This window comes from Empidonax traillii, unplaced genomic scaffold (genome assembly GCF_003031625.1).
Source record: "Empidonax traillii isolate 1590-97213 ecotype Southwest subspecies unplaced genomic scaffold, ASM303162v1 scaffold368:size764316, whole genome shotgun sequence".
Classification (NCBI taxonomy): domain Eukaryota; kingdom Metazoa; phylum Chordata; class Aves; order Passeriformes; family Tyrannidae; genus Empidonax; species Empidonax traillii.
In genome coordinates this window covers 361,467-374,253 of record NW_020955561.1, presented here as the reverse complement: position 1 = coordinate 374,253, position 12,787 = coordinate 361,467, and the positions used below count along the sequence as shown (strand labels likewise).

The following is a 12,787-nucleotide window of genomic DNA, read 5'->3' as shown; positions in this document are numbered from 1 at the left end:
CTCCATCTACTGTAAAATATATTTTTTCCAACAAAGTTCAGACAGTATCTCTTTTTCAGAAAGTCTGGAGAGACTATGACTTAGAACAAAAATACAACATCAAACATTAAAACATTCCTGTTTATGGCACAGCACTACTTTACATCTTTTTTACTGCAGGTGCTAATCCTGATTTTAATGACTTTATAAATAAGAAAGAGACCTCACTTAAGATGCTTGTTGTTGTAACACTTCAGCTAGTCTCATAAACTCAACAGTAAACTGTATGTACACAGTTAACAGTAATTAGGCAAAAAATGCCCCAATTATGCTCTCTGTCCTTCAACTAATTGGAGACATTACCATGACTAATAAATCCCTGAGCACAAGTGACTAATGCCTAAATAAGTCTTTTCAACATCAGACAACATGCTCATCTTCAGACATTAATGTCATAGGTCTTTGTTCTCCTTTAAATATGAGAAAAACCAATCAGATGAGCCTTGAGTTGCAATTAAGATCTGTCAAGTTACGTAATGAATTGGAAAAAAAAAGGATATAGTGAAAGTGTTCCTACTGCTATTTACATCATGCATGTCTAAGTATTACACACAGAAGTACACATACAGCGTAAGTGGGAGTATTTAAACATGGCTAAGCATCAATTTAGCTGCCCATTCCTAGGCTGCTATTCCCATCCAACACACACAAGGATATCCAGTCCTCCAAACTGGGTTGAGGAACCTGTAGACTTCTAGAGCAGTAGAGACTTGGCAAGGAATATGAGTTATCTCCACTGATGCTTCACGTCTGTGCACAAGCAGCTCAATCAAGTCCTAGGTATCCATGAGGTTTAGACAACCTGCATAGTGGCCTTGTCTATTTGGAGATAAAGTAAACCTCCCGTACAAGGAATATTCTGCTAATCGTTTAATAAATAAATAAGGAGAAAAGTCAGCATTTCAGATAATTTCTATTTTAAAAGACATGAAAGGTATATATGTACCTTTTTTCTTGTCATGTTATGTACATTAATGAAAACAGTAAAACTAATTGCATTACTTCATCTAGCTGAGGGACTTCAGTTGCTTCAGAAGTTTTACCAGTACAGGGGTAGGGCACAGTGATACTTACCTAAATGATGAAACATGCCTTAAGACAGCTGTTATTCACTGGCTGTGCCTCCCAGCATATTATATAGATGTCCTTTGTCTAAGTATAATACAATTTAACCTTTATTTTCCATTACTTAATAAACAAACAAACAAACAAGCAATTTCTCTCAACTTTCAGAGAAATGGTAATGCTTCTTAATGTGTAAACATGGGAGAATATTTTGTTAGCAACAATACTGCTTCAGAGGTTTGTCGAAATAGTGCATTTAAACCAGACAGGGCTTCCTCATAAGTCAGTCATGACAGATAAGTTTCCCAGTGAAGTGTTCCAAGAGATCAGACACCTAACTGGCCACTAGCTTACTGCAAAATACCAAACATTATATATCTGTATGCGGTGAAAAAGTATATTTCATTGCCCTATCTATAAGAGGTCAGAGCTTGTCTGACCTAGCCAAATTCCACACATGAAAGAAGACCTAAAGCATTGCTAAAAAGCTAAACATGGTCACTGACACCCCAGTGTCGAGTCAGACATTTGTACAGAGGCTGTAGAAATCTAAGTACTTAGGCGTGTGTGAACAACCAAGGCATAGGAACAAGCATAGATGAAAATCTGAACTCTAGAGGGATGATAAGTTCAAGAAGTGCCTGAAACAGGGGAAACTTCCTTAAATAGAGCACAAAATGCAACTTCACCATGGAAGGAATGAGTAATTACTCTCATGTCAGCAATTTAGATTACACATTTGCATATTTTCTTAAATCTTCCTAAGATAAAACAAGGGCCTCAGATAGACTCATAATATCCTTAGAAGCTGAGAAAGGACTGGGACTCCTGTACATACACAAATATTACTTCTTTTCAGTAGCAACAATAAACAGGACCACATAGTCATGACTGCTAGAATAGAATACAATTACATTTTTCTACAGAAGACTTTCTTGAAAGCTCACTATCACTGCTAGCTGTCAGTAGTGAATGGTTTAACCATCTCTCAAGATTTATCTTTCAAACTTGATGGCTGACTTCATACTCATCAGTCCTATTAGCTTTCTGCAGAAAAAAGCTCTCTTTTGCATTTCATCAGCAGCATCATCACTCATATGCTTTATGTGTCACAGAAAAATTCTGGCAAAATAAACATAACTGCAAGCAAAGAAATACAGGTACTGAAAATACATTTCCAAAAGGCATTACTTGCTCTTCCTAATCCTGTGGGATATAGAGTCACTGATGTTGTATTCCTTCATGTTCATCCTTCCAAAACTAGTTTAGACATTCTCTTGACAAAAATCTCTTTTCTCCCCATCCATTCCATCTCAAATGCTTTCATCAATCTATTTCCCAATCCTTCTGCCTTGCCAGACTTTTTCATATTCTTTTCTGTGTCAAACTGTATTTCACTCTCCCATTGAAGTATGTTTTGCTTATTCCCTACATCATTTTTTCCAGTACACCTGCTACATACTGTTAGGTTGATTCTTCTGAATACACACAGTGCCTTGTGCTCTTCATCTTTTCTAAAGTCATATTTGTCTGGCTATTTATAATTTCTTACCCTGTTTTCTCTTTCCTTTCTTCCTCCTGAGTTTTAACTGAAGGGATGAATCTGGACCTTAATTACCAGGGAAAAGTACAGAAAAAATATTAGAAATACGGGGGGAAAAAACCCATAAAATAAATTAAAAAACCCACTCCAAGAGGATTTCTGTAATTTTCCACAGAAATTATTAATTTCTACATACAATTTAGAAAGGATTTTGGGAAGTTTACTTCTAGTCAAAGGAGGGTCACTGAATTCAGACAAAGCCTGATCCAGTTGGGTCTTTGAAAATTCCACAGACAGACACCCCAAAACCTCACTGGACAACTTCTTCCACTGTTTAATTATCCTCCCTGTGAATTTTTTTGTTTAAAGCTAGTTGGGATTTCCTGTGTTGTAATTCATCACCATTGTTTCTCATATTCTTACCATGCAGCACTAGGAAATGCATACCTCTATTTTCTTGATCACCTCCCTGTAACTGCTGGGGGCTAATGCTGAGTTCTCACAAAGCTATCTCTTCTCCAGCCAGATCAGCCTTCTCCCCATAGGGCAGATGTTCCTGACTGACCAGCTCAGTAGCCCTCCAGTTTAAACCCCAAACTGGATACAGTATTTCAATGCAGTGCCACAAGTGTTGACCAGAAGGAGACAATCACTTCTCTTAACCTCCTGAATGTTACCTGGATCCACAGCCTGGGAGGCTGCTGGCCTTCTTTTGCTATGAAGGTTCCATGCTCTCCACTAGGAACTTGAGATCCTTTTGGAAGAGCTGCTCCCCAGCCAGCTAGCTTCAGTGTTGTTGATGGGGACTTGTCACCTAGGTGCAGGACTTTAGCACTTACCTTTGGTAATTTTATAATATTCCCATAAATCCATTACCCAGCCTCTCTTCCTCCTCTTAAACAGTAGCCCTGTCTGCAAACATAGGCTTGGTAAAAAAACTATCTTTCAACATAGAAAGAAATAAATAGTTTTCAGGAAATATTATGCTAATTCCTGTATTCCTGATTTTCTGAGCAGTTCTTGTTCCAACCCAGACAAACGAGGAAATACGACACACTTCTCACTTCTCTTTTCTTGCATTGATTATTTGTAATCATTCTGATTACAAACTTGCAGAACATGATGTATGATTTGTTTTCACTGAATCACAGAACCATTTAGGTTGGAAAAGATCTCTGAGATCACTGAGTCCAAGCTTTGATGGATCACCACCTTGTTAACTAGACCACAACACTAAGTGCCACGTCCAGTCGTCTCTTGAATACCTCCACAGATGGCAACTCCATCACCTTCCTAGGAAGCCCATTTCAATGCCTGAAACCCTTTTAGTGAAGAAATTCTTTCTGATGTCCAGTCTGAACCTGCCCTGGTGCAGCTTGAGACCATTTCTTCTTATCCCATCTCTAACTGCCTGGGAGAAGAGGTTGGTCCCCACTTTTATGACCTCCTTTTAGGTAATTGTAGAGAGCAATAAGACTGCCCCTGAAACTCCTTTTCTCCAGTCTAAACAACCCCAACACCCTCAGCCACTCCTTTTAAGACTTACTCTCCAGACTCTTCACAGCTCCATTGCCCTTACCTGGACTCACTCCAGCACCTCGATGTCTTTGTTGTACTGAGGGGCCCAGAACGGGACACAGTACTCGAGGTGTGGCCTCACCAGTGCCGAGTACAGGGATAACCATGGCCTTGCTCCTGCTGGTAACACTATTTTGGATATAAGCCAGGATGCCATTGGCCTTTTTGGCTACCTGGGCACACTGCTGGCTTATGTTCAGCTGTCTGTTAACCAGCACCCCCCAGGTCCTTTTCTGCTGGGCAGCCTTCCAGACACTCTGTTCCCAGCCTGCAGAGCTGCCTGGTGTTGTTGTGACCCAGTATTTGGCCTTGTTGAACCTCATACCATGGGCCTTGGCACATCAATCCAGCCTTTCCCTCTGCAGAGCCTTCCCAACCTCCAGCAGAATAACATTCCCCCTCATCTTGGCTCACAACAACTGGTTAAATTATTGGTCATACCACCTATGCTTACACCTCTTCCTCTTTTTCTGAGAAATCAGGTCCAGCCTGATCTATTCTTGAGAAAAGCATTACTATTGTAATGGTGTTAGTTTGAACTTCAAGGACAATCTTGCCCTGAAAATTTAGTAGGGGCCCTTATACCAACTATATTTTAAGATTAGAGATCAAGAGCATTTTGTTACTGTAGAATTTGTAGACAAATATATATTCATCTTCCTCTACAAAATGTCTTCCAAGTAAAGCCTTCCATTTATTGCATGTGACAAAAATACAACCTATTAGGAAGATAAAGCAGGCTTTAGCATAACCTGTACTGCCTTGACTGAAACTGAAGTCTAAGACTGATAAAATTCTTAGGGAGATTTATTTCAGCTGGACTTGAATCAAACCTGTAAATGTAAGCTTGTAAGTCTTATTTTTTTGGTTGGTAAGTTTTACCTTCTTTTTGGGTTTTGGTCATACCATGCAATCAAATAAAACAGATGTAGTCTGCTGTTTATCCAGACCAACCAGCAGGGAATGAATGAAGACTCCAAGAACAGAAGATAAGAGGATAACCATAGAAAATTATAGAGCCTAAGTAGATATAACTGAAGAGGGACAAACAATACTAATTAAACATCAAAATACCCCCAAATCGCTGAGGAAGGACACGGTGATGGAAAGGCATCACCTCTCTGGATATGTGAAACAGGTGCTAACTGTGGCAATACCAGATCTTCTGGGAGCTTCAGACTACAATCTTCACACAACAGACACACATAAATCCATGTACCACGTGTCAGCACACCATCCAAGAGGCTGCAGATCTCTATCTATGCTTGACTGATAAAAGATTAATTGTCATCAGGTTCAAAATGAACTTATACACTGTTGATGGGCTAAGTGCCTTGATCCAAGAAACACTTTCCATAGTGAAACTAGCCTTAAAACAAATGTATGATAAACGAATGCTGAGAACCATAACCTCAATAAAAAGCAGTCAGCCTAATTAAATGCCATCCCACAGTCACTAAAACATTCACCAAATTGCAAAGTCAACTTTTTTAGATTCTACTTTAAAATATCACAAGCATCTCAATAAATATGTAAAATGAGCTCTCCTTTATAAGGCATTTTCAGTCATTTAAGTTGATGATATTTCTACATATCCATGTGAACATTTGTTCTAACACAATTCACTGCATATTTTCTGCAAAATCTTCAGGTAACAAGAAATATACTACAGCCCTTCACAAAAACAAACTTATATGAAATAATTCCAACTTCTGATACACATACGAGCAGGTAGCAACCTCCTCCCACAGGAGGCATAGAAATGCGTATGGACTGAAGTAGCAACAGAATCAAAGACTTGCATTGAATTGTGCACCATAATCGTGGCATATAGGTAAATGTGGCTTGAAATCACAGAGAAAAACCATACAACTACAATAACTAGCCAGCATATCCCCATGAGAAGTGCAGTGAAGGGCTTCTACTGAAATTTTAGTGTAACTGTCATCAGACAATTATGGACTAATCCAAGAGCCAATTAAGTTAATGAATAATTGTTCAAAAAGGTAAATATACTGTGTAGGGACTAATGGAAATATCTAACCCATGTAATAAAAAGCTTACTGTCTCTCTCTTAACAAAATTTTCTCTTCTCTGATGTAGTTTATTGTATATTAAATATAAAACATACCTCTTAAAACAGGAAGGAGTATTACACTTTATTTGAGATGGTGACTAAAATTTACGGTTAGCAGAGTTGTCCTCTGCCAGATGTAACCCACAGGCCATAAGCTGGATGGCCCTCATTGGCAAAGCAAGAACCTAAGGTGTAGGTCCATCGCTCACCTGCAGCAGGTCTGACAGAATCCAGTACATATTCAATGGCTGTATGGTCATGAGATCCAGTACCATTCTTCTCCAGAAAAAACAATGAGGGCACTTTATTTTTAAAAACATCTACATAATTTATTCTGTCCTGTAAATATGGCATTGGACAATGAGAAAAAAAGATTGTCATGACTTATAATGACAGTTAAACACCTAAATGAACACTTAATGCTACTCCTGTTTCCTAATATAAATTCTATCTGGTTGAATTTTATTCTGAAACATAAATTGGACAATAATATTATAATAATAACAATAAAACTTAATCCCTCATGGTACAGTGTCTTAAACAAGAAGAAAGCCATATTAAATGAAAGGACTAACAATCTAATTTAATCCAAAGGGCATATATCTCATGTTACCTCGGATTTTTCCTATTCACAATGTCTTTCTTCCTGAAAACAAATAAAAATGACTGCATATAAATTTGGAAATTCAGAATCAGCCATTCACACCTTATCAGAGATCAACGCAGTGACACATAAAAGGATTTGAGGATCAAGGTAGAAAGTAAAGAGAACACCTGAGCTATACTGAAGCTAATCCTGCAACAGAGTATCTGTGTAGTATGAAGTAGTAATAGTGAACCAATATTCTGTGTGTATCTACCATTAATGAGGTTAATAATTACATAATCTACCCATTTTTAACTATGCTCTTCAAAGAAAAATGGAAAGGGTTTACAAAATGGTTAAGGAAATCAATATTTTCTGAAGAAATGTAAGTAGCTCAGTTTCCTTATCTGAGAGGAAAATGTAAGCAGCTATCAAGTTGCCTCTTGAACTGCGTATAGCAGGTATATACGTCAAACAGTAGTTCGAAGAACTGTAGTTAATTTGACTGTGGCGTGGGTAAACCTAATTCAGCAGAAATTTCCGTTCTGCATTGAGTGTCTCCAATTGTGACATATTTGTATAGCACTTTCATTTTGGATTAGGTCACTCCTGCAACAACTGCTAGGCATTTAACTGCACTGCAGCTTCCCATTTCCAAGAGGTGAGGAGGTTTCTACAATGCATTATGAAAGATTTGACTGGAAAGAGAAAGGCACCAGGGTATTTTCTGACCAAAATGCTGATTCCTTTAAGAATTTTCAGGATTCACTTGTAATGCTCTGAGTTCTTGTAAAGGCAAAACTAAGCAGAGGCACACAGGATGAGCTTTCATGACTGGTTTCCCTCTTGAAGAGCAGATGGATGCAGACCATGCTCTGTTCCTGAAGAGCAGTTGCAGCCATTGGCTGCACCCTGAGGCTACCCTGCAGAACCAGAAGTGTCAACCAAGACCTGGATTTCCCCACAAAAAGATGGACAAGGGGTCCAGTGACTGAGCCAGCTGTAGCAGGTGGCACTGGGAAAAAAAAAAAAAAAAAAAAAAAAAAGGTTTTATTTTACTAGCAGAAGAAAGCAAGAGATGCACTGGCTGGAAGCCAGAGAAAACCTCACTCTAGAAATACTGTACAATACTTCACTGGATTCCTCCTCATGATGTCTTTATGCAGGGACTTAGAACAGTTATACTGAAGGAGGAAACCTGATACAGAAGCCAGGGTAAATTCTCCAGTTTTGTTTATTCTCATACAAGACTAGATTGTCTCAACAGATCCTATTGAATGGAACTTCTACCAAGTAAAGCATATTTTATAAACTATTTCCATCTTTGCCATATCATTGAGATTTCCCTCTTCTTTGAAATAAGTTCTGTACTGATGAATTAATGTTGATCTTTCTAGTCTCTCTAGTCACCTCTATTAGTTCAGTTTTGGTGAATGATTTACCATTGTAAGTTTAGATCTACAGAATCAAGTTTTTTACATAGGCATGTAATCCACTGAACTTACCACACTATTTTCAGTGTTAATAAAAATATTTGCAGGTGTGAAAACGCAAAATCGGTGCTCATGTGTCATCTCTAGATTAATTCGGTCACATCTAAATTACTCTGTACAAATGATTACCATTCAGAGAAATTGTTAAGAAATAAAAGTTAGTGTTATTGTCATCCACAACCCTTTTAAAGGTTTCTGACAGTTTATTACAGTAATTTACAATTAACAATTGTCTCTGATCCTCTTTATCAAATAAGTAATAACATTATTTTGCTCAAGTACATGATCAATTTAGTATGCCATGAAAGAAAGGGTTATGCAGGTAATTAAAAATGTGCTAGTACTCTTCTCTCACAAAAGGTTCAACAACAATGGGCCTTGAGATGCTTACCTTTGGTTTTCTGTGAGTACAACATCCATGACTTTTTTAGTTGATATGTATGATACCCTAAAACAAAGCAACTCACTTTCAAACAATGAATATGCCTAGTCTGTATAAGTGGTCTTACTTACTGGCCATAGAATTGACCAAGGTTACTGCCATTCCTCTACAGCTTCAAGGAAAAAGCATATATTACCCAATCCCCTTGTAATCAACTCTGTGGACAGATTTACGTATTCAGAAAAAAAGTTGAATAAGGTCAACAAGTGCTCATCTGTAACCTTTTCTGTCCAGCTCAGAAAGGCTTGAATAGGTACCCATGGTGTTCTTTGTAGCATTAGGCATATTTAACAAAAAGAAAGTTAAAAGTAATTGAAAATGTGGCTCAATTTGTTAACAGCTTTTTCTTTTTTTTTTTTTTTTTTTTTTTTTTTTTTTTTTTTTTTTTTTTCAGAATAACATAGTTGGAAGGTTTCCTTGAAACCTTGTAAGAAGATTACATGCAAAGAACTTCTCAATATTTCTCAATATTTCTGTCTCTTTAAACTTTATACTAACAAAAGAAATTATTAACAAACTTTTCATAAAATAAACTATATTCTAAGCCACTGGGACTGCTTAATAACAAGTTCTTCACTGTCACATTATGAGCAAAGCACATAAAAGTGCAGATAATGATGAATAAACATCACAGACACTCAAATGAAATAGTAAATCACTATCACCAAGCACTAAGAAACCAACGTTGTTATGGCCAGTTTAACTCTGATCCAGGAATTTATATGAGAAGAAAACGTACGATGTATTATATATTTTCCTAACAGATACTTTGAAATAGAAAAGAAAATATTAGTTGACATTTGTACCTGCTGACAGTGCGCCCAGTTGCATTTAAACAGAGCATTTTTAATTGCTTTTAGAACATCAGATCACAAAACTAAAGGGAAGATATGGCCAAAATTAAGTTAAGCTTACAATATACTATTAGGCATGTTGACCAGCACATACTATTTAAAACAGCATGAATTAGAAGAAATGTTACTGTTAAGCTGCACCTGTATGGTTGGAATTAAGGACATAATTATGTTGTCAGCTCTTATGCTCTGCCTATGAATTATCTGTTTATTTGAGTTCAACAAGAATAATGGGTTTGCTGAACATTTAGAACTGCAGTGACTGCTGGGTAACTACTCTTTCCCTGCACGTATCTTATAGAAAGGCTCACAGCCCAGTTTCTGCTACAGATGTCTGCTATTGACAAAAGTAGTCCTTCAAAACAATAACTCATGAAGTTACATCAAGTGCATTGGCCATTCAGGTCTGTTTGTGCTGCAGGTGAAGAACTGGGCATAAACAACTGTTTTACAGAGTTCACTTTGGTGAGGGAAGTTTGGTGTAATGTCACACTACCACTCTTGGGGCAGTACCTAAAAGCAATAAACTCTTTGATAGGTTCAAGTTCCCGTGTCCTTGCTTAGGCTTTAGCTCCATTTGTAACAGCTGAAACAACTTTACTCACACTCAGCGCAAAGTACTTTGCGTAAAAATGCATACTAAAAGCACTGCAATATGCAATCTTTCAAAAAGTATGTGTTGAGAAGGTGGGCTGGCTCCTGCAAGATGTTTTTAGAAAAAAAGACAGAACTGGTGCAACCTGGTCCATTCTTGAGAAAATCATTACTACTGCAATAGTTTTAGGCTGAACTTCAAGGAAAATCTTGGGCTGAAACTACAGAAAGGCCTCCAAAAAAGCAGACTTTTTTGTGGCAGACTGTTAAAGGGCGCCAGAGGTCTCTGCAAACACCTTGGGTTGCAACGCATTACACACCAGAGAATAATGATCTGCAAAACATATCCATTTGTTGCCACTTAAAAAAAGATGGGGGGGAAAATAAATCTTTCAACCACCATTTTTCCATGCATTCTCTGAATGAATGGCAAAGCTGAAAATAGTTCATTCAGATACATGGATATTTATACCAAAGGTTCCATTTTATCTGAGATGTCCTGTAATAAAGAATAAAATAACACATGTAAGTTACCTCTCTTCCTCACTGAAGACTTCTTATCAACTTATTTATAAATACTAATGTTACCTCTTTTTCTCACTGAAGACTTCTTATCAAGTTATATATAAATACTAATGTTAATGAGATGCATACATAATAATCTGCACCTAGTCCTATAATTCAAACCGTACTTTGACAAACAAATAATTTTTTTTTTTTTTTTAGCTAGCCCTACTCCTTTGTAACTAGGTCTTTGAACTGATAAATTAGCATGCATATTCTTTTCTCTAAAACCACTTGATAATTTCTTTCATACCTGAGGTACACTATGATCATTAAGAAACATCTTGAAGATGCACAGCTGCACTGGTATAATTTTCATCAGTGCCTTTGAAAAATATTTCCTTAATATACCAAGATTTTAAAAGACACAGATAAAAAAAAGCATAATAAGTGGTGATTTTGACTAGGATAACACAACAGCCTTCTGAAGATGAGAGATGTCATGAGATCAACACATTAACTGATAAATCATCATTCAGCACGGGGAAGGGGTCTGGAGTCTGACAGACTTTAAAAAATGTTTAATAGATTTTTCCCCTTTTTTCTTTTCTTTCTTTTTTTTTTTTTTCACAGCCTTTACATTACACATTTGTATATCCTCTTAGAATGATAATTTGTTCTACTGTTAAAAAGAAAAAAACACTGGCCAACAGTCAAATACCCTTTCAGTGCTGCTTTGTGATTTTTTTTGAGAGTGTAACCTGTGGAATGGTTCACATTAGTTCTGTATTATTAATGGAGTTGAATGATCAGATTTCTTTTTGTTAACTTGTTATGGTTACTAATAAGACACGTACACAGCCGTACCAAACTGTGGTTTCTTCAGAGCCCTTCAGCTCGATATTCTAGTTCTCCCTTAAAATGTACGTTTTCAACTTCTGGGACGGGAGCAGCTGCCCTTGCCCCATCCCACGCGTGAGCCCGATCGCCCCCCCGAGAGGTGCGGAGGTAGGCGCGGGTGCCGTGCGGGAGGTGCCGGCGCCGGGAGCGGTGCCCTCCGCACCACCCGCTTACCCGCCGAGCCCGCTCCCCGTGTCCCCGCATCCCCGGCGGGCACGGGCGGCACTGCTGCCCGAGCTCCCTGCGCTCCAGGCGCCGGGCTCCCCCCGCCCGCTGCCCCGGGCCGCACCCGGCACTGCATGGCCCCGCCGCCCTCCCCGGCGTGCCGGGGACACGCTTTTCCCCGCACCGAGCCGAACCTGGACTCATCATTTAGCCCAGCGAACAAGTGGGATGCAGCTGAACTTTTACTTTGCCGGTGCCGGCTCCCCCCCGCAGCCGCCCGTGGGAGCCACAGCGGCAGCACTGGCACCTTTTCCCACTGAAGTTTGGCGGCGCAGCACATGCCGCCTCCCTGCCTCTGCTCCCGCCGCCAGCCTGCCCGGCGTCCCCCGAGCTCAGCCCGGGGCGCGAAGGGCAGGGAGCCGAGCCCGGTCGGGGCAGGTGCGGGGGGCCCGCCGTACTCACCCGCTCCCCAGCCGCACGGTCAGCAGCAGCAGCAGCAACCGGGCCCCGCGGCGATGGCTCCAGCGGGGCGTGGGGCCCCCCCATGCATCCATGAGCGTGAAGGAGCTCTCTTTTCCCCGGGTTTTCTCCGGAGAGGCTGAGGAACGGCGACCCTGCTAATCCCACCACCCCCCGGCACACGGCAGGCGGAGGGAGGGGACGGGAAGGGTGAAACACCCAAACAGGTAGAAACCCACTCTGCAAGGACCGAGCAACTCGCCCAATAGGCTCATCAGGTTGCTCCATAAATTATCCTAAAAACTGCTGGGCGAATCAATCCCTAGCAGAGGTGGAGCCTCCTTTACTAGAAGGCAAACATGCTTGGGAGAAAGGGTGGCATTGATTTCCCGAAGAGGGAAATGAAATACACCATGTATGTGTATATATATATATGTATATATGCATATATAAATATGCAGAACATATAGAACGTTAAATATATGTTT

At 39.5% G+C, this 12,787-nt stretch overlaps 1 protein-coding gene across 2 annotated transcripts in view; it reads right to left on the bottom strand.

Moving 5' to 3' along the window:
* The window catches only part of LOC114061886 (gamma-aminobutyric acid receptor subunit gamma-1), a 53,461-nt gene extending 40,919 nt beyond the window's left edge, over window positions 1-12,542 (bottom strand). Inside the window, exon 1 of one of the 2 annotated variants that reach the window (XM_027892791.1) lies at window positions 12,303-12,542. In XM_027892791.1, the coding sequence (XP_027748592.1) occupies window positions 12,303-12,394 (92 nt within the window). In that variant the 5' untranslated portion in view covers window positions 12,395-12,542. The remainder of the gene's footprint in view (window positions 1-12,302) is intronic. The other variant, XM_027892790.1, reaches the window with a different exon arrangement.
* Between the last annotated feature and the right edge of the window lie 245 nt (window positions 12,543-12,787).